This window comes from Oncorhynchus clarkii, chromosome 31 (assembly GCF_045791955.1).
Source record: "Oncorhynchus clarkii lewisi isolate Uvic-CL-2024 chromosome 31, UVic_Ocla_1.0, whole genome shotgun sequence".
Taxonomy (NCBI): domain Eukaryota; kingdom Metazoa; phylum Chordata; class Actinopteri; order Salmoniformes; family Salmonidae; genus Oncorhynchus; species Oncorhynchus clarkii.
This window is the reverse complement of record NC_092177.1, coordinates 5,645,250-5,666,533: the sequence shown is the minus strand read 5'-3', so window position 1 is coordinate 5,666,533 and position 21,284 is coordinate 5,645,250. Positions and strand designations below refer to the sequence as shown.

Here is a 21,284-nt window from a genome sequence, read left to right as displayed (position 1 = left end):
GGAACATACACAGAGATCTATAGGTCCTATAGGAACACACAAGGAGACCTATAGATCCAATAGGAACACACAAGGAGATCTATAGATCCTATAGGAACACACAAGGAGACCTATAGATCCTATAGGAACACACAAGGAGATCTATAGATCCTATAGGAACACACAGGGAGATCTATAGATCCTATAGGAACACACAAGGAGATCTATAGATCCAATAGGAACACACAAGGAGATCTATAGATCCTATAGGAACACACAAGGAGACCTATAGATCCTATAGGAACACACAAGGAGATCTATAGATCCTATAGGAACACACAGGGAGATCTATAGATCCTATAGGAACACGCAAGGAGATCTATAGATCCTATAGGTTCACACAAGGAGATCTATAGATCCTGTAGGAACACACAAGGAGATATATAGATCCTATAGGAACACACAAGGAGATATATAGATCCTATAGGAACACACAAGGAGATCTATAGATCCAATAGGAACACAAAAGGAGATCTATAGATCCTATAGGAACACACAATGAGATCTATAGATCCTATAGGAACACACAAGGAGATCTATAGATCCTATAGGAACACACAAGGAGATCTATAGATCCTATGGGAACACACAAGTAGATCTATAGATCCTATAGGAACACACAATGACATCTATAGATCCTATAGGAACATACAAGGAGATCTATAGATCCTATAGGAACACACAAGGGGATCTATAGATCCTATAGGAACACACAAGGAGATCTATAGATCCTATAGGAACACACAAGGAGATCTATAGATCCTATAGGAACACACAAGGAGATCTATAGATCCTATAGGAACACACAAGGAGACCTATAGATCCTATAGGAACACACAAGGAGCTCTATAGATCCTATAGGAACACACAAGGAGATCTATAGATCCTATAGGAACACACAAGGAGACCTATAGATCCAATAGGAACACACAAGGAGATCTATAGATCCTATAGGAACACACAAGGAGACCTATAGATCCTATAGGAACACACAAGGAGATCTATAGATCCTATAGGAACACACAAGGAGATTTATAGATCCTATAGGAACACACAAGGAGATCTATAGATCCAATAGGAACACACAAGGAGATCTATAGATCCTATAGGAACACACAATGAGATCTATAGATCCTATAGGAACACACAAGGAGATCTATAGATCCTATAGGAACACACAAGGAGATCTAATGATCCTATAGGAACACACAAGGAGATCTATAGATCCTATAGGAACACGCAAGGAGATCTATAGATCCTATAGGAACACACAAGGAGATCTATAGATCCTGTAGGAACACACAAGGAGATATATAGATCCTATAGGAACACACAAGGAGATATATAGATCCTATAGGAACACACAAGGAGATCTATAGATCCTATAGGAACACACAAGGAGATCTATAGATCCAATAGGAACATGCAAGGAGATCTATAGATCCTATAGGAACACACAAGGAGACCTATAGATCCTATAGGAACACACAAGGAGATCTATAGATCCTATAGGAACACACAAGGAGACCTATAGATCCTATAGGAACACACAAGGAGACCTATAGATCCTATAGGATCACACAAGGAGATCTATAGATACTATAGGAACACACAAGGAGATCTATAGATCCTATAGGAACACACAAGGAGATCTATAGATCCTATAGGAACACACAAGGAGATCTATAGATCCTATAGGAACACGCAAGGAGATCTATAGATCCTATAGGAACACACAAGGAGATCTATAGATCCTGTAGGAACACACAAGGAGATATATAGATCCAATAGGAACACGCAAGGAGATCTATAGATCCTATAGGAACACACAAGGAGACCTATAGATCCTATAGGAACACACAAGGAGATCTATAGATCCTATAGGAACACACAAGGAGACCTATAGATCCTATAGGAACACACAAGGAGACCTATAGATCCTATAGGATCACACAAGGAGATCTATAGATCCTATAGGAACACACAAGGAGATCTATAGATCCTATAGGAACACACAAGGAGATCTATAGATCCTATAGGAACACACAAGGAGATCTATAGATCCTATAGGAACACGCAAGGAGATCTATAGATCCTATAGGAACACACAAGGAGATCTATAGATCCTGTAGGAACACACAAGGAGATATATAGATCCTATAGGAACACACAAGGAGATATATAGATCCTATAGGAACACACAAGGAGATCTATAGATCCTATAGGAACACACAAGGAGATCTATAGATCCAATAGGAACACGCAAGGAGATCTATAGATCCTATAGGAACACACAAGGAGACCTATAGATCCTATAGGAACACACAAGGAGACCTATAGATCCTATAGGAACACACAAGGAGACCTATAGATCCTATAGGATCACACAAGGAGATCTATAGATCCTATAGGAACACACAAGGAGACCTATAGATCCTATAGGATCACACAAGGAGATCTATAGATCCTATAGGAACACACAAGGAGATCTATAGATTCAATAGAACACGCAAGGAGATCTATAGATCCTATAGGAACACACAAGGAGACCTATAGATCCTATAGGAACACACAAGGAGATCTATAGATCCTATAGGAACACACAAGGAGACCTATAGATCCTATAGGAACACACAAGGAGACCTATAGATCCTATAGGATCACACAAGGAGATCTATAGATCCTATAGGAACACACAAGGAGATCTATAAATCCTATAGGAACACACAAGGAGACCTATAGATCCTATAGGAACACACAAGGAGACCTATAGGTCCTATAGGATCACACAAGGAGATCTATAGATCCTATAGGAACACACAAGGAGACCTATAGATCCTATAGGAACACACAAGGAGATCTATAGATCCTATAGGATCACACAAGGAGACCTATAGATCCTATAGGATCACACAAGGAGATCTATAGATCCTATAGGAACACACAAGGAGACCTATAGATCCTATAGGAACACACAAGGAGATCTATAGATCCTACAGGATCACACAAGGAGATCTATAGATCCTATAGGAACACACAAGGAGATCTATAGATCCTATAGGAACACACAAGGAGATCTATAGATCCTATAGGAACACACAAGTCCTAAACCAACAACGCAGGTCAAGAAATAGAGTTAATAAAATATTTACCAAATAAACTAAAGTAAAAAACTTAATAAAAAGTAACACAATAAAATAACAATGTGGAGGTTATATACAGGGGGTACTGGTATCAAGTCAATGTGGAGGTTATATACAGGGGGTACTGGTATCAAGTCAATGTGGAGGTTATATACAGGGGGTACTGGTATCAAGTCAATGTGGAGGTTATATACAGGGGGTACTGGTATCAAGTCAATGTGGAGGTTATATACAGGGGGTACTGGTATCAAGTCAATGTGGAGGTTATATACAGGGGGTACTGGTATCAAGTCAATGTGGAGGTTATATACAGGGGGTACTGGTATCAAGTCAATGTGGAGGTTATATACAGGGGGTACTGGTATCAAGTCAATGTGGAGGTTATATACAGGGGGTACTGGTATCAAGTCAATGTGAAGGTTATATACAGGGGGTACTGGTATCAAGTCAATGTGGAGGTTATATACAGGGGGTACTGGTATCAAGTCAATGTGGAGGTTATATACAGGGGGTACTGGTATCAAGTCAATGTGGAGGTTATATACAGGGGGTACTGGTATCAAGTTAATGTGGAGGTTATATACAGGGGGTACTGGTATCAAGTCAATGTGGAGGTTATATACAGGGGGTACTGGTATCAAGTCAATGTGGAGGTTATATACAGGGGGTACTGGTATCAAGTCAATGTGAAGGTTATATACAGGGGGTACTGGTATCAAGTCAATGTGGAGGTTATATACAGGGGGTACTGGTATCAAGTCAATGTGGAGGTTATATACAGGGGGTACTGGTATCAAGTCAATGTGGAGGTTATATACAGGGGGTACTGGTATCAAGTTAATGTGGAGGTTATATACAGGGGGTACTGGTATCAAGTCAATGTGGAGGTTATATACAGGGGGTACTGGTATCAAGTCAATGTGGAGGTTATATACAGGGGGTACTGGTATCAAGTCAATGTGGAGGTTATATACAGGGGGTACTGGTATCAAGTCAATGTGGAGGTTATATACAGGGGGTACTGGTATCAAGTCAATGTGGAGGTTATATACAGGGGGTACTGGTATCAAGTCAATGTGGAGGTTATATACAGGGGGTACTGGTATCAAGTTAATGTGGAGGTTATATACAGGGGGTACTGGTATCAAGTCAATGTGGAGGTTATATACAGGGGGTACTGGTATCAAGTCAATGTGGAGGTTATATACAGGGGGTACTGGTATCAAGTCAATGTGGAGGTTATATACAGGGGGTACTGGTATCAAGTCAATGTGGAGGTTATATACAGGGGGTACTGGTATCAAGTCAATGTGGAGGTTATATACAGGGGGTACTGGTATCAAGTCAATGTGGAGGTTATATACAGGGGGTACTGGTATCAAGTCAATGTGGAGGTTATATACAGGGGTACTGGTATCAAGTCAATGTGGAGGTTATATACAGGGGGTACTGGTATCAAGTCAATGTGGAGGTTATATACAGGGGGTACTGGTATCAAGTCAATGTGCAGGGGGTGCAGGTTAGTTGAGGTCATTTGTGCATGTAGGTAGGGGTAAAGTGAAAATGAATAGATAATAGATACTGTAGTAGCAGCAGTGTAAAAACAAAGGGGGGGTGGGGTCAATGTAAATAGTCTGGGTGGCCATTTGATTAATTGTTCAGGGTAAGCAGGTTTAAAGAGGGTTATATTCTGTTCTGATTCCTATTACCCTCCATGTCTATCATAGTGTTTGATCAAACACCTACGATTTAATATATTGTGTTTCTCAAACACACTTTGAAATGTGTTCTGTTGAATGCATATCTAAACTAATATAGGATCCATTTTTAGTATCAGATGAATGGATAGTTTTAGTCCGTGGAATGAAAGGGTTAACCTCCGTTGTGTGTATTGAGCTGTATTACATTAGTGGCCAAATAGACCTGAAGTCTGTAACAATAAAAAGGGCCACCGCGGTCGGGCGAGATCGACGGCGGCGTCACACGTTAGTGGGCGTCCATCTTGGTAATGGGGCTCGTTGATCAAAACCTGTGGGCTTTTATTAATAGTAGCAAGCCATTAGGGTTCAATAGACATAATGGATGTACTGAGCTTTATGTCTCACACTGGGGCAAACTCCAACAAGACTACCGATGCACCTGAAATGGCACCCTATTCACTACATCAGGCTTTAGTCAAAAGTAGTGCACTCTATAGGGAGTAGGGTACCATTTGGGACGCAAACCCCTATATAGGGCACTTCTTTTGACCAGAGTCCTATGGGCCTAGTGCACTATATACATTAGGGAGTAGGGAATGCAGAGTAGGTCTAACCCTTGGTAGCGTCCATGCCTCCCACAGCGTAGAGTACTCCTACAGTGGACTTCCTGGGTTTGGTCCTGGGGCTCTGGAACATGAGGCGGCGCTCTGGCAGCAGATGGTACTTCATGGCTTCCATTAGAAGCTTCTGGCATTCCAGGTCATCTGAGAACATGGTGTTGTTCTCCAGGTCAGCTAGGAGCTAGAATTAAACGGGAGTTCAGTTCAGTAAATCTTTATTATTCCCAAAGGACAATGGTGAGTGCAGCATAAAAATACGTAGGAAACAACACACAAAAAAAAAATATATATATATAATTATTACATTGTATAAGCTAAATGTATGTCTTTCAACCAGGAAGCATTAGCAACATTCAACCAGGAAGCATTAACAACATTCAACCAGGAAGCAGTAACAACATTCAACCAGGAAGCATGAACAACATTTAACCAGGAAGCATTAACAACATTTAACCAGGAAGCATTAACAACATTCAACCAGGAAGCATTAACAACATTCAACCAGGAAGCATTAACAACATTCAACCAGGAAGCATTAACAACATTAAACCAGGAAGCATTAACAACATTTAACCAGGAAGCATTAAGAACATTCAACCAGGAAGCATTAACAACATTCAACCAGGAAGCATTAACAACATTCAACCAGGAAGCAGTAACAACATTCAACCAGGAAGCATTAACAACATTCAACCAGTAAGCATTAACAACATTCAACTAGGAAGCATTAACAACATTTAACCAGGAAGCATTAACAACATTCAACCAGGAAGCAGTAACAACATTCAACCAGGAAGCAGTAACAACATTCAACTAGGAAGCAGTAACAACATTCAACCAGGAAGCAGTAACAACATTCAACCAGTAAGCATTAACAACATTCAACCAGGAAGCAGTAACAACATTCAACCAGGAAGCAGTAACAACATTCAACTAGGAAGCAGTAACAACATTCAACTAGGAAGCAGTAACAACATTCAACCAGTAAGCATTAACAACATTCAACCAGGAAGCATTAACAACATTCAACCAGGAAGCATTAACAACATTCAACCAGGAAGCAGTAACAACATTCAACCAGTAAGCATTAACAACATTCAACCAGGAAGCATTAACAACATTCAACCAGGAAGCATTAACAACATTCAACCAGGAAGCAGTAACAACATTCAACCAGGAAGCATTAACAACATTCAACTAGGAAGCAGTAACAACATTCAACTAGGAAGCAGTAACAACATTCAACCAGGAAGCAGTAACAACATTCAACCAGTAAGCATTAACAACATTCAACCAGGAAGCATTAACAACATTCAACTAGGAAGCAGTAACAACATTCAACCAGGAAGCAGTAACAACATTCAACCAGGAAGCATTAACAACATTCAACTAGGAAGCAGTAACAACATTCAACTAGGAAGCAGTAACAACATTCAACCAGTAAGCATTAACAACATTCAACCATTTCTTTTTTTGAATTTTACCCCTTTTTTCTCCCCAATTTCGTAGTATCCAATTGTTGTAGTAGCTACTATCTTGTCTCATTGCTACAACTCCCGTACGGGCTCGGGAGAGACGAAGGTTGAAAGTCATGTGTCCTCCGATACACAACCAACCAAGCCGCTGCTTCTTTAACACAGCACACATCCAACCCGGAAGCCAGCCGCACCAATGCGCCGGAGGAAACACCGTGCACCTGGCCACCTTGGCTAGCGTACACTGCGCCCAGCCCGCTGGTGCGCGATGAGACAAGGACACCCAAAAGACCAAGCCCTCCCTAACCCGGGCGGCCGGTTACGACAGAGCCTGGGCGCGAACCCAGGACTCTGATGGCACAGCTGGCGCTGCAGTACAGCGCCCTTAACCACTGCGCCACCCGGGAGGCCAACATTCAACCATTTCTAAGTGGCCCCAAACTTTTGAACGGTAGTGTGTATATTTAAAAAACAATCCTATTTATCTTCATTTCCATAATATAGCTATTAATATTTGTAGTAATATAGGCATCTTATGTAAAGGATTTTTACCTCCTACCGGTCTCAACATTACCAGAATTACATTATGGCAAGCAATTATTACTATTTTTGCAAACAATTATTGTGATTCATACTATGTTGTCCCTAACATCTTTTACTCTCTCGCAACAGTTGTGGGATACACACACACACACACACACACACACACACACACACACACACACACACACACAAAACACACACACACACACACACACACACACACGCAGAACCTCTTTCCACCACAACAACCGTAGACTCAGATTCTCAACAGTTGCACCATCCCAGAGCCCAACTCAAGAAAGGTCTTGATTTACAAATGCGTGTACAGTTGCAGCTGTATGAGAAGGCCTGCAAGACTGAGCAAAAAAAAAGGCAGAAATGAGGAGATTTGATTAACCATTGTCACATCCTAGGTGATGGAGGACAGATAAACACCCCCTTCCCCTGAAACACCCACACATGGTCCCCCCGTAGTGACCATATTCCCTGGCATCTTCGTGCAGTCAGACCTTTGATTTTGTGTCACCAGGGCCACAATAATATGTCCCCTCTCTGAATGTCTGAGTGTGACCTCCCCTTCCCATGGGTTACTGCAGCTAGTGTTGCCAGCACTGCCACTTCCTGGGTGGGTGCACCACACCAGTGGTTACGCTATTAAGCTCTCCCATCAGGGGGCTCTGGCTCTGCAGGAGCAACCCTGCCAGGCAGGCTCAGGATCGTGAGGGGGCGGTGCTGCTCTAGAAGGTCTCTGACCACATTTTGTCTGCATACAGGCAGCTTACAGCAGGCCCATAAAACAGATAATGACTTCTCCTTAGTATCTGGGTTGTTCAGGTGGGTGTCTCGGGTTTAGGTAGTGGACCGTTCCATCAAGATAGGATCATAAATAAATCAATTAGACGTATAATTTATTTTTAAAATTGAGTTCCCCACGATAGGACAATATATAAATTAGATTTATAATTTATTTTAAAATGCAGTTCCACCATGATAGGACAATAAATAAATAAATCAAAAAAAGATGTATAATTCATTATAAATTATATCTGCACAACATTGAAAGCTCTTTCACAACCCCTGCTCACAGACATACATTGGATCTGGGATATGTATCCGTGTCCTTTCTCACTCACTTAACGACACACTTTCCCCAAACACCATAAAACACACACCATCCATCTCAATACATCCACACATACCCACATACTGCGCCTTCTGACAACTGGGTTTTCATCTCCATGTTTAATTAGTGCTTTTGTGTTCCAATCAGTTATATTTCACGATAGATAGAAAAGCAAATGTTTTGGTATTATTGCAATTCATACCATGGCTAGTATTGTGTGTTTCATTATTTGCCTCCTCTATGAGAACTTTGTAATTTTTAGAATAGACATGGAGTAGTCTTTGTGTCTCTGAACAATTGGTTATCAATATACAGTGTATTGACTACTAGAGCTACTCTTTCCCCTTTCAATCTATTTTCCTTGAATATTGGATGCAGAACTACAGACCTCCGTTCTGTAATTTCCTTCGGAAACTGATCATTCATGACAATTTTGGTCCCAGCAAGACTTTTACCCAGGCTTTTAACCATGATTTTATCTTTAAAGAAAGCACATTTTTGTAATGATTGGGCGTTCATACCTCTGCCCACTCTATCCGAAACGGTGTACCCCTTCGAGTTGGATTTTGTCGATAGCTTCACTTGGGGTCTGAAGCGCTGTAAGGAGGAACTCTCTAACTACAGATTCAGGAGCTTCTCCTTCTTTCTCTTGGATACCTGTAAGTAGCACATTCTCTCTCATGGATCTAGTCTGCATGTCAAGTAAGGCTTCTCTCAGAACGATGTTCTCCTTTTTAAGTTCCTTCACTTCGGTTTCAATCTTATTGACTGTCCCTTTTTAGCTTGTTTGTGTCTTTCTCCAATGTTGCAGCTTTTTCGTCACTCATCTCAAGGCTCGCCTTCAACTCTTTTATATCCTTACTAACTAGTTCAAGTATACCCAGTTTGTCATTTATTGATTTTAACAGATCGGTTTCGACCTTTACCATTCCCGGTGGTGAAAAGATTAAATCGTTTGTGTCTGTAGAAGAGTCACGTTTTCGTTTTGAAATAGGTTCTCCTCTCTTACTCTCCGTCACCTTTGGGTGTTAGTTGTTTTCATAATATTTGTTGATATATTTGTCTAGCCTTATGATTTGTTTTGTGTTGTAATCCAGATTGAACTTTATTACCCACAAGATTGTGAAGTGCTAATATTTAGTCTAACTTACCGATATTGAATATTATGTTTTTATCTTGAGGTGAGCTACACTGCTGTGTTCAGTCCACCATCTTTTCCAGTCCAGTTTTGATGAAGTCATTAATAACCTACTGACTGCCCACCTGTGGAGGTAGAAGAGGGTACCATTTGTGATGAAGTCATTGATAACCTACTGACTGCCCACCTGTGGAGGTAGAAGAGGCAGGCGGATGTAGGCCAGGAGAACCCCAAGGTCCTGCTGGCGATGCAGAACGTCGAACCGCACCCACGTCATCAGAGCCTGGAAGATGGTCTCCTCATCTGGTATGTTTATGTCGTCACTGGCCAAGAGTTTGACGATCTCAGCCGTAGGAAGCAGGAGAAACTCCTGGTTCTGAATCACCTCTATGAAGTGCTCCTGAAACAGGGATGTGACAGGGAGGAGGACTTACTGGAAATGGGAAAATGCTGCAACCCTTACAGATGACGGTCGTGAAAAACTCTGGGCTCGTTTCCATCTGTCCGTTTGGGTAACAAAAGACTTACAACAGGTGCTGCCTGGATAGAAAATACAATGAATACATGAAAGAATACATTACTTATTGCATGTAGAAGTCAGTCATTCATTGGGTAAATAAGTACGTTAAGTTGATAAATCGGTTTCGTGGATCTAGTGTAAACGTCTTACCACTAGATGGTTTAACTGTGTTGTTTACAACAACAAATACATTTTCTATATATTGAAATCAGGAGTATAATTTTATAACATTCTCGGAGAACAGTATTAAGAAACGGCCTGAGCTGTCTGTCTCGGGAGCTAAATATACAGTCAATATGGAGCCTCGTTTGTTTCTCGGTTGATTGATTCTCGGTATTTTACTGACACAGGAAGGAATTGGTGGATAAATCGGGCGGTGAACTTATTTAAACCTAAGGAACAGCACATTTTAACATCAATGTTGCTAACATGGGCCAACATGACGGCTAAGCCACAGAGGGGAAGGGAAAGAGGGATACTGGGTCAGTTGTACACCTGAATGCATTCAACTGAAATATGTCCTCCGCATTTACCACAGACTAATCGTGTTGTCAGATCTCTATGCTAGTCGAGAACATAGTGACAATACACTGCCAGAAATGTAATTAATAAAAATCATTGCATAGCAAGCGATTAACTGTGGTCTTAAACTTAGTCCGAATGAGGTCAAATACACAGTAACAGTCACATTGGGGCTAGTTTAGAAAATAGAGAGTATGTTCAATCTGGAGATCACTATACATCTTTATATAGATTCAACTTCCATTTGTTGGCCATCATATATATATATATATATATATATATAGTATGGCTTTGTGTGATTGCCTCTATGAGCCTTTTCAAGGACTCTCTCTGGATAATATCATTATAGAGATGATTCTATATTAAATCCCTTTATGCTGCTCTGTAATGTTCAACATAACAGGGAACCCTGAGCTGCTATTTATTGCACCAGCAAGAATACATTTTGACACATTTAACATTTGCTTTGGGGCAAGTGCCTAACAATTATGAAAAAACAAGCATGCTATTGATCATTAATCCGTTTCAAATTATAGTTGGCTCACAGAATCTATCATGAGTCTTGGTTTAGGATCTTAGCAGTGATAAGCCTAATGAAATGAGTCTCCTTCATCGATCTGTTCTGGTAATTCAGAAGGAGAGATCGTACTTCCTACACACTGTAGGAACATCTATACCAATGTTGTTTGACATTGGTATGGATTAATTATTTGTAATTACCATCAGCCAGAATGCTGACAACAAATTGAACACATGAATTACGCTAGCTACACTGCAGACTCTTCGATTCACAGACATTTAAAAACAAAGGGTGACTCAGAAATGGCACCCTAATTCCCTATATAGTGCACTACTTTTTGACCACTTTTTGACCATTTCAGACACACCCATTCATTATACAAGAAGACAAACCTGCAGTAAGTAACTGTTTGAGAAACAAGAGCAGTGGAGAACGGTTATGTGAAGAAACACAATTACATGAGAAGATGAAGAGGTTTGTGGCGAGAAAAAAACCCCACATCATAATTCAAAATGTGCATGAGATGCTTTGGTTAAGTTTGTTAACTTTGAAACAGAAATGCTAGCATGAATAAAAGTGGACTAGTCTGAACTGGTCGTTTTTTAAAGTAGACTAATTCTGGGAGTAGCCCACTGAAATCTAACATGAGGACTTTAACAACAGGGGCTAAAAGATAGCAGGGCAAGGTTTAGGACACTTACAGGAGAAAAAAAAATGACACTTGCTCTCACAAAGGAACAGGATGTCAGAAAACATAGAACATCCGTCCAGCGTAAACTAGCGACAAAAACATCCTTATCAAAATAACAAGCTGTTGATTCAGAACCCAGAGGACAGTGGTACAGGAAGCTCTGTGACTCTCCGTCTGTGTACCAAATGACTCCCCTTTTCCCTATGTAGTGCACTATGGGCTCTGGTCAAAAGGTAGTGCACTATCTAGTAAATAAGGTACCATTTGGGACGCTTCCTCCACGTTCTTTATTGGTGGGATTGAACAGGAAGCGGTCGTGCTAGTGTTGTGATTAGATGAACCTCACTGTTCTGGACAGAGCTCTATTTAAACAGAGCCTAGCAGATGTCTTTCAGGAGATAACAGAGATAACAGCTATCTCCATAAGTTGTTTACTCTGTCAGCCGGGGACGGCCGGGGACAATATCTAGCAAATACGGCATCTTCTTGATCCCGTAGAAAATGTGTGAAATAAATAACTCGGCTGTATTTTGAAAAACCAACCTACCTCTCAAAATGTTAGTTGATATGTCTCAAAATAGCTAACCTTGACCAAACATTTTTAAATAAAATCCTAAAGTTTAAATGGATATTTCCATTTCAGCTAAGCATTCAATGGTCATCCAACCCTAACAATGTGATGTAGACCTAACTGTCACGTTCTGACCTTAGTTCTTTTGTTATGTCGTTGTTTTAGTATGGTCAGGGCGTGAGTTGGGTGGGTAGTCTATGTTCCTTTTTCTATAATTTGGGATTTCTGTGTTTTGGCCTGGTATGGTTCTCAATCAGAGGCAGCTGTCAGCCGTTGTCCCTGATTGAGAACCATACTTAGGTAGCCTGGTTTCACCTTTTGAGTGGTGGGTGATTATTTTCTGTTCTGTGTTTTGTTTCACCGTTCAGGACGGTTCGTTTTTTGTCGTTTTATTGTTTTTGTTCATGTGTTCAGTATTCATATTAAATACAAGATGTACAACCTACCACGCTGCGCATTGGTCCTCCGATCCTTCCTACTACTCCTCTTTGTCAGAAGAGGAAGACGAAAACCCTTACACTAACACAACCTCCAAAAGGAAAATATTAAAATATGCTAATAGCAACAGACTGTTTAGGCTGTGTAAACCTGGTTAGATTCCTACCATAGTGTAGTTGTGGGACACATTGAGCAAATCCATGCATCCCTGGGCGTCAGCGAAGGAGTGTATCCCCAGGCAGTTAGATGGATGGAGTTGTTTCATGAGGAAGTTACAGCAGACCTCAATGACTTGTGAGAGCTGCAGAAGGCAGGCTGCAGACAATAAACTCTCTATGGTCTCCTCCTTCAATTCAAGGACACCTGCAACATTAAATTAACAAGATATGTTGTCACAGAGAACAATGGAAGTAGAGCGTATTATTAGCTCCAAAACATCACCAGGCCTGGGGCACAGGGGATACAATTACTAAAAACATCACCAGGCCTGGGGCACAGGGGATACAATTACTAAAAACATCACCAGGCCTGGGGCACAGGGGACACAATTACTAAAAACATCACCAGGCCTGGGGCACAGGGGATACAATTACTAAAAACATCACCAGGCCTGGGGCACAGGGGATACAATTACTAAAAACATCACCAGGCCTGGGGCACAGGGGATACAATTACTAAAAACATCACCAGGCCTGAGGCCCTGGGGATACAATTACTAAAAACATCACCAGGCTTGGGGCACAGGGGATACATTTACTAAAAACATCACCAGGCCTGGGGCACAGGGGATACAATTACTAAAAACATCACCAGGCCTGGGGCCCTGGGGATACAATTACTAAAAACATCACCAGGCTTGGGGCACAGGGGATACATTTACTAAAAACATCACCAGGCCTGGGGCACAGGGGATACAATTACTAAAAACATCACCAGGCCTGGGGCCCTGGGGATACAATTACTAAAAACATCACCAGGCTTGGGGCACAGGGGATACATTTACTAAAAACATCACCAGGCCTGGGGCACAGGGGAATGAATACACTTACTAAAAACATCACCAGGCCTGGGGCACAGGGGATAAAATAACTAAAAACATCACCAGGCCTGGGGCACAGGGGATAAAATAACTAAAAACATCACCAGGCCTGGGGCACAGGGGATACAATTACTAAAAACATCACCAGGCCTGGGGCACAGGGGATAAAATAACTAAAAACATCACCAGGCCTGGGGCACAGGGGAATACATTTACTAAAAACAAAGTAGTGCACTACATAGGACATAGGGTGCCATTTTAGATACATAAATGAGTGTTGCGGAGTACTCACCAGTGTAGGCAAAGTGGACCAGAGATCTCAAGGCTTCTGGATCCACCCCCTCCATCTTGATCTCCTCCTGTTTGGCCTCTCTCACATCGCTGGTGAACATGGCAGCAAAGTAGTCAGAGACTGCACTGAGGACCAGTCTGTATAGGACAACAACAGGGTAGTGGTGAGAGACTGCACTAAGGACCAGTCTGTATAGGACAACAACAGGGTAGTGGTGAGAGACTGCACTGAGGACCAGTCTGTATAGGACAACAACAACAAGTTAGTAGTCAGAGACTGCACTGAGGACCAGTCTGTATAGGACAACAACAGGGTAGTGGTGAGAGACTGCACTGAGGACCAATCTGTATAGGACAACAACAACAAGTTAGTAGTCAGATACTGCACTAAGGACCAATCTGTATAGGACAACAACAACAAGTTAGTAGTCAGAGACTGCACTGAGGACCAGTCTGTATAGGACAACAACCAAGTAGTGGTGAGAGACTGCACTAAGGACTAGTCTGTATAGGACAACAACAGGGTAGTGGTGAGAGACTGCACCGAGGACTAGTCTGTATAGGACAACAACAACAAAATAGTGGTCAGAGACTGCACTAAGGACTAGTCTGCACACAGCAGCAAACATCAAATAAATCAGAGGGCCCGTCACAAATGGTACACTATTCCCTGTTTAGTGCACTACTCTCTGGTCAAAAGTAGTGCATTACAGTATATAACTGTAGAGGGAATAGGGTGCCATTTGGGGGACACAGTCACTGCACTGAGGATCAGTCTGCACACACATCACAACCAACATCCTTGTATTGACGTCTTCATCTGCATTGATTATCCGTTACATAATGGCATGCTGATAGAGCTGTGAGGGAGCTGAGAGGGAGCTGTGAGGGAGCTGAGAGGGAGATGTGAGGGAGCTGAGAGGGAGCTGAGAGGGAGCTGAGGGGGAGATGTGAGGGAGATGTGGCGGAGCTGAGAGGGAGATGTGAGAGAGCAGAGAGGGAGCTGAGAGGGAGCTGAGAGGGAGATGTGGCGGAGCTGAGAGGGAGCTGAGAGGGAGATGTGAGGGAGATGAGAGGGAGTTGTGAGGGAGCTGAGAGGGAGATGTGAGGGAGATGTGAAGGAGCTGAGAGGGAGCTGAGAGGGAGATGTGGCGGAGCTGAGAGGGAGCCGAGAGGGAGCTGATAGGGAGCTGAGAGGGAGCTGTGACGGAACTGAGAGGGAGCTGAGAGGGAGATGTGACGGAACTAAGAGGGAACTGAGAGGGAGCTGAGAGGGAGATGAGAGGGAGCTGAGAGGGAGATGTGGTGGAGCTGAGAGGGAGCTGAGAGAGAACTGAGAGGGAGATGTGGCGGAGCTGAGAGAGAGCTGAGAGGGAGATGTGACGGAACTGAGAGGGAACTGAGAGGGAGCTGTGACGGAACTGAGAGGGAACTGAGAGGGAACTGAGAGGGAGCTGTGGCGGAGCTGAGAGGGAGATGTGAGGGAGCTGAGAGGGAGATGTGAGGGAGCTGAGAGGGAGATGTGGCGGAGCTGAGAGGGAGATGTGAGGGAGCTGAGAGGGAGATGTGGCAGAGCTGAGAGGGAGCTGAGAGGGAGATGTGAGGGAGCTGAGAGGGAGCTGTGAGGGAGCTGAGAGGGAGATGTGGCGGAGCTGAGAGGGAGCTGAGAGGGAGATGTGGCGGAGCTGAGAGGGAGATGTGGCGGAGCTGAGAGGGAGATGTGATGGAGCTGTGAGGGAGCTAAGAGGGAGCTGTGAAGGAGCTGAGAGGGAGCTGAGAGGGAGATGTGACGGAGCTGAGAGGGAGATGTGGCGGAGCTTAGAGGGAGCTGAGAGGGAGTTGTGACGGAGCTGAGAGGGAGCTGAGAGGGAGATGTGGCGGAGCTGAGAGGGAGCTGAGAGGGAGATGTGGCGGAGCTGAGAGGGAGCTGAGAGTGAGTTGTGACGGAGCTGTGAGGGAGCTGAGAGGGAGCTGAGAGGGAGCTGTGACGGAACTGAGAGGGAACTGAGAGGGAGATGAGAGGGAGCTGAGAGGGAGCTGTGAGGGAGCTGAGAGGGAACTGAGAGGGAACTGAGAGGGAGCTGTGAGGGAGATGAGAGGGAGCTGAGAGGGAGCTGTGAGGGAGCTGTGAGGGAGCTGAGAGGGAGCTGAGAGGGAGCTGAGAGGGAGCTGAGAGGGAGCTGTGAGGGAGCTGTGAGGGAGCTGAGAGGGAGCTGAGAGGGAGCTGTGACGGAACTGAGAGGGAGCTGTGACGGAACTGAGAGGGAGCTGAGAGGGAGCTGTGACGGAACTGAGAGGGAACTGAGAGCGAGCTGTGACGGAACTGAGAGGGAGATGAGAGCCAGGCAGCCATCTCGCAATAACATCTGCTAAATATGTGTATGTGACCAAAACATTGGGCTTTTATTAGATTTTTTTAAAAGGTTGAATGGCTGGCTGACTGGTTGGCTTTCTGGGTATTGATATTGGGACACAGCTCAGTGATTCACAGGTAGAAAGGTAGGCTGTCTGGCTGGCTGGGTGTTTCAGAGGATGTTGGGACACAGCTCAGTGATTTACAGGTAGAATGGCTGGCTGGCTAGCTGGGTGTTTCAGATGTTGGGAAACAGCTCAGTGATTTATATGTAGAATGGCGGGCTGGCTGGCTGGCCGGTCGGCTGGGTGGCTGGCTGGATGGATGGCTGGCCCAGTGTTTCAGATGATGTTGGGACACAGCTCAGTGATTTACAGGTAGAATGGCTGACTGGCTCTGTGTTTCAGATGATGTTGGGACACAGCTCAGTGATTTATATGTAGAATGGCGGGCTGGTTGGCTGGCTGGCCGCTCGGCTGGGTGGCTGGCTGGCCCGGTGTTTCAGAGGATGTTGGGACACAGCTCAGTGATTTACAGGTTGAATGGCTGACTGGCTGGGTGTTTCAGTGGATGTTCAGCTCAGTGATTCTCTAACCGCCCCTAACAACCCTTTGTGTTCCCCATGACTACATCCTATTTGTTGAAGCAGCATATGAAAAAATACAAATGAAAGTATCTCATAAACAACATTTACAATTATTTCTAATAGAGAAAAGACTCAAGAGCTCTAATCGTGTTAATGTCTCCGTCTGGTTTGCTTCACAAGTCTGCTAATGTAAGAACTGAAGTGGAGAGTAATCAAAATCTGCTAGCACAAGGAAATGAGTTTTCTTTGAAATGTGTTATTAAATGAAACAGAGGATATTATGGTCTGTCCTCTACAGAGCAGATAATAAAACTTTTGCAAATGCATGTGTAATGATCGTGTCGTATTACGCTTTGTCCTAAGTGTTTTATGAATGCTTATGGCAAAGGAGTCATGACTCGTTTTTTTTTAGATTGCCCTGTTGAGGCCATGCAACATGTTTTTCTGTTGTTTTCTTCACCCACACCCACTCAGTTAACAGTCATTCCTGTTTGTGGGGGAGACATGTAGCCTAGTGGTTAGAGTGTGGGGGCGGCAGGTAGCCTAGTGGTTAGAGTGTGGGGGCGGCAGGTAGCCTAGTGGTTAGAGTGTAGGGGCGGCAGGTAGCCTAGTAGTTAGAGTGTAGGGGGGGACAGGTAGCCTAGTGGTTAGAGTGTAGGGGCGGCAGGTAGCCTAGTGGTTAGAATGTAGGGGGGACAGGTAGCCTAGTGGTTAGAGTGTGGGGGAGACAGGTAGCCTAGTGGTTAGAGTGTAGGGGCGGCAGGTAGCCTAGTGGTTAGAATGTAGGGGGGACAGGTAGCCTAGTGGTTAGAGTGTAGGGGCGGCAGGTAGCCTAGTGGTTAGAGTGTGGGGGAGACAGGTAGTCTAGTGGTTAGAGTGTAGGGGCGACAGGTAACCTAGTGGTTAGAGTGTAGGGGAGACAGGTAGCCTAGTGGTTAGAGTGTGGGGGAGACAGGTAGCCTAGTGGTTAGAGTGTGGGGGAGACAGGTAGCCTAGTGGTTAGAGTGTGAGGGAGACAGGTAGCCTAGTGGTTAGAGTGTGGGGGAGACAGGTAGTCTAGTGGTTAGAGTGTAGGGGCGACAGGTAACCTAGTGGTTAGAGTGTAGGGGTGGCAGGTAGCCTAGTGGTTAGAGTGTGGGGGCGACAGGTAGCCTAGTGGTTAGAGTGTGGGGGAGACAGGTAGCCTAGTGGTTAGAGTGTAGGGGCAGTAGGTAGCCTAGTGGTTAGAGTGTGGGGGAGACAGGTAGCCTAGTGGTTAGAGTGTGGGGGAGACAGGTAGTCTAGTGGTTAGAGTGTAGGGGCGACAGGTAGCCTAGTGGTTAGAGTGTGGGGGCGACAGGTAGCCTAGTGGTTAGAGTGTGGGGGTGACAGGTAGCCTAGTGGTTAGAGTGTGGGGGAGACAGGTAGCCTAGTGGTTAGAGTGTGGGGGCGACAGGTAGCCTAGTGGTTAGAGTGTAGGGGCGGCAGGTAGCCTAGTGGTTAGAGTGTAGGGGCGGCAGGTAGCCTAGTGGTTAGAGTGTAGGGGCGGCAGGTAGCCTAGTGGTTAGAGTGTGGGGGTGACAGGTAGCCTAGTGGTTAGAGTGTAGGGGCGGCAGGTAGCCTAGTGGTTAGAATGTAGGGGGGACAGGTAGCCTAGTGGTTAGAGTGTGGGGGCGGCAGGTAGCCTAGTGGTTAGAGTGTGGTGGCGGCAGGTAACCTAGTGGTTAGAGTGTAGGGGAGACAGGTTGCCTAGTGGTTAGAGCGTTGGGCCAGTAACCGAAAGGTTGCTAGATTGAATCCTTGAGCTGACAAGGTAGAAATCTGTCCTTCTGCCCCTGAACAAGGCAGTTAACCCACTGTTCCCCAGTAGGCCGTCATTGTAAATAATAATTTGTTCTTTAACTGACTTGCCTGGTTAAAGAAAGGTTAAATAAATAACAATTCCTCTGGATTTTCTGGACCCTCAAATTGCTATCTGAAGCCCTTCTGAAATAAGAGCAGCCTTGTTTTATTAGATAGTAAAAATTGATTGAACAGATAATCTAAGTCGTGTGTTATCAATGGTGGTAATCAGTGAAAAGATTCCCACAGGTAGCTATCATAATATTATTGATCCAGATGAATCATATAGGCTATGTCCCAAATGGCACCAAATTCCCTATATAGTGCCCTACTTTTAACCAGAACCTTATAGTCCGTGGTCAAAAGTAGTGCACTTTACAGGGAATAAGGGTGTCACTTGGAACAGAGCCAGTATAGCAGAGCCAGTATTACACCAGGTGTAATTACATTTAAGAAGAGCAGCATGCACTCACCTGTGAGCCGGGATCTTATGATCTCCTGCTATCAAGACAACATCACACAGCTGCTTGTGCTGAAAATAAGTCTCCATCTTGCGAAAGGTCTGTTCAGCATGGTTTGTAGCCTGGAAGAACTCATCCGAGCCGTTGGAGCACATCCTAGAGTAGGAGGAGGAAGAGGAGGAGGGGGGGGGGGGGGGGGGGGGGAGAAGCAGAAGAAGAAGAAGAGTGAGATATGTGTAAGTAATCATGGTCATAGCCCTACATGGAATAAGTTATATGACCATATAATGCAACTTATATCAGCATTTTTAAGAACCACATATGAACTGTGAATAATATATTATTTTATAAGTAGAACGCAATTCCCATTTGGTAGAACCCCCCCCCCCCCTCCCCATAAACAAAAACTGAGAGACCTACAGTATCACTGTAATGTTTTGTTTAACCAAGTCTGAGAAGTTGGATACAGCATACACTCTTAGAAAAAAGGTGCTATCTAGAATCTTAAAGGGTTCTTCGACTGTCCCAAAGAAAACCCGTTGAGTACAACCATTTTGGTTCCGGGTAGAACCCTTTTGGGTTCCACGTAGTACCCTTTACACTGAGGGTTCTACATGGAACCCTAAAGGGTTCTACCTGGAACCCAAAAGAGTTATACCTGGAAACAAGATGGGTTCTCTTACGGGGACAGACAAATAACCTTTTTGGAGCGAAGAGTGAACCTAGCAGACCTAAAAGGTATATTGTATCACAATCAAAGTAACACAATTATAGTGATTTGATGAAACGCAACTTGCTATGCGGCAGTCAAACATCATTCATATTGACTAAACCGTCTTCTTTCCCCACCAGTCTGAGCCAGATTAAAAGTCTAACAACTAAACTGCGTACCTAAGTGGTAAATAAACTGAGCGCTAACTCCAGCGGGACAGTCTGTTTACAATCTGAGCAAATCCGCCTCGCCTGCCAAACAAAGCGTCTTTTTTTTATAGACATGGACTAAGCAATTGAGCTGGCTTCCCCTTCACAGTATTGTGGTAAAGCTGTATTCTGAGCCCCGCTCCCCAAAGACCGGTAGATTACATGCTGTTTTACAGAGTCAGAATAATCCTTCAGATTTGTGGCAAATAATTCAGACCAGTTACTTTAGTGTCCTTCAAGGGATAAAATCCACTTGCTGACATTTAAGTTGTTTGTTACACTGCGTAAACAATCTCAACTCTCAGGGGGAATTAACTGATCCTAAAAGCTTTTTTTCTATGAGGAGATTCCTAGTTTTCAAAGAACAACACTGTACATGGAGACTGTAAGAAATGTCAACATCTATGACGTACTATGTTATCAGTCCACACCACCATATAAAAAGAGAACAGGGACAGAATTCACACACACAGGACAACGTGTCGCTTTCCTCTTTTCAGAAACAAAATGCTGTCAAACAAATTTTGCTAAATGCATTTTTTTTATATCGTTGAAATCGAAGTTTACGTACCGCCTTAGCCAAATACATCTTAACTCAGTTTTTCACAATTCCTGACATTTAATCCTAGTAAACATTCCCTAATTTAGGTCAGTTAGGATCACCACTTTATTTTAAGAATGTGAATGATTTATTTCAGTTTTTATTTATTTCATCACATTCCCAGTGGGTCAGAAGTTTACATACACTCAAATAGTATTTGTTAGCATT

The 21,284-nt window shown here is 43.7% G+C and overlaps 1 protein-coding gene across 4 annotated transcripts in view; it reads right to left on the bottom strand.

The window, feature by feature from the left end:
* The window catches only part of LOC139390548 (kelch-like protein 4), a 65,284-nt gene that overhangs the window by 7,297 nt on the left and 36,703 nt on the right, over positions 1-21,284 (bottom strand). For all 4 annotated transcript variants that reach the window (XR_011629524.1, XM_071137743.1, XM_071137742.1 and 1 more), the window contains 5 exons: positions 19,607-19,750; positions 14,375-14,511; positions 13,210-13,406; positions 9,969-10,181; positions 5,497-5,683 (listed from right to left, as the gene is read on the bottom strand). Coding sequence is in view for 3 of the 4 variants with exons in the window: in XM_071137743.1 (XP_070993844.1) it covers positions 5,497-5,683; positions 9,969-10,181; positions 13,210-13,406; positions 14,375-14,511; positions 19,607-19,750 (878 nt within the window). In the remaining variant the exon portion in view is untranslated. The remainder of the gene's footprint in view (positions 1-5,496; positions 5,684-9,968; positions 10,182-13,209; positions 13,407-14,374; positions 14,512-19,606; positions 19,751-21,284) is intronic.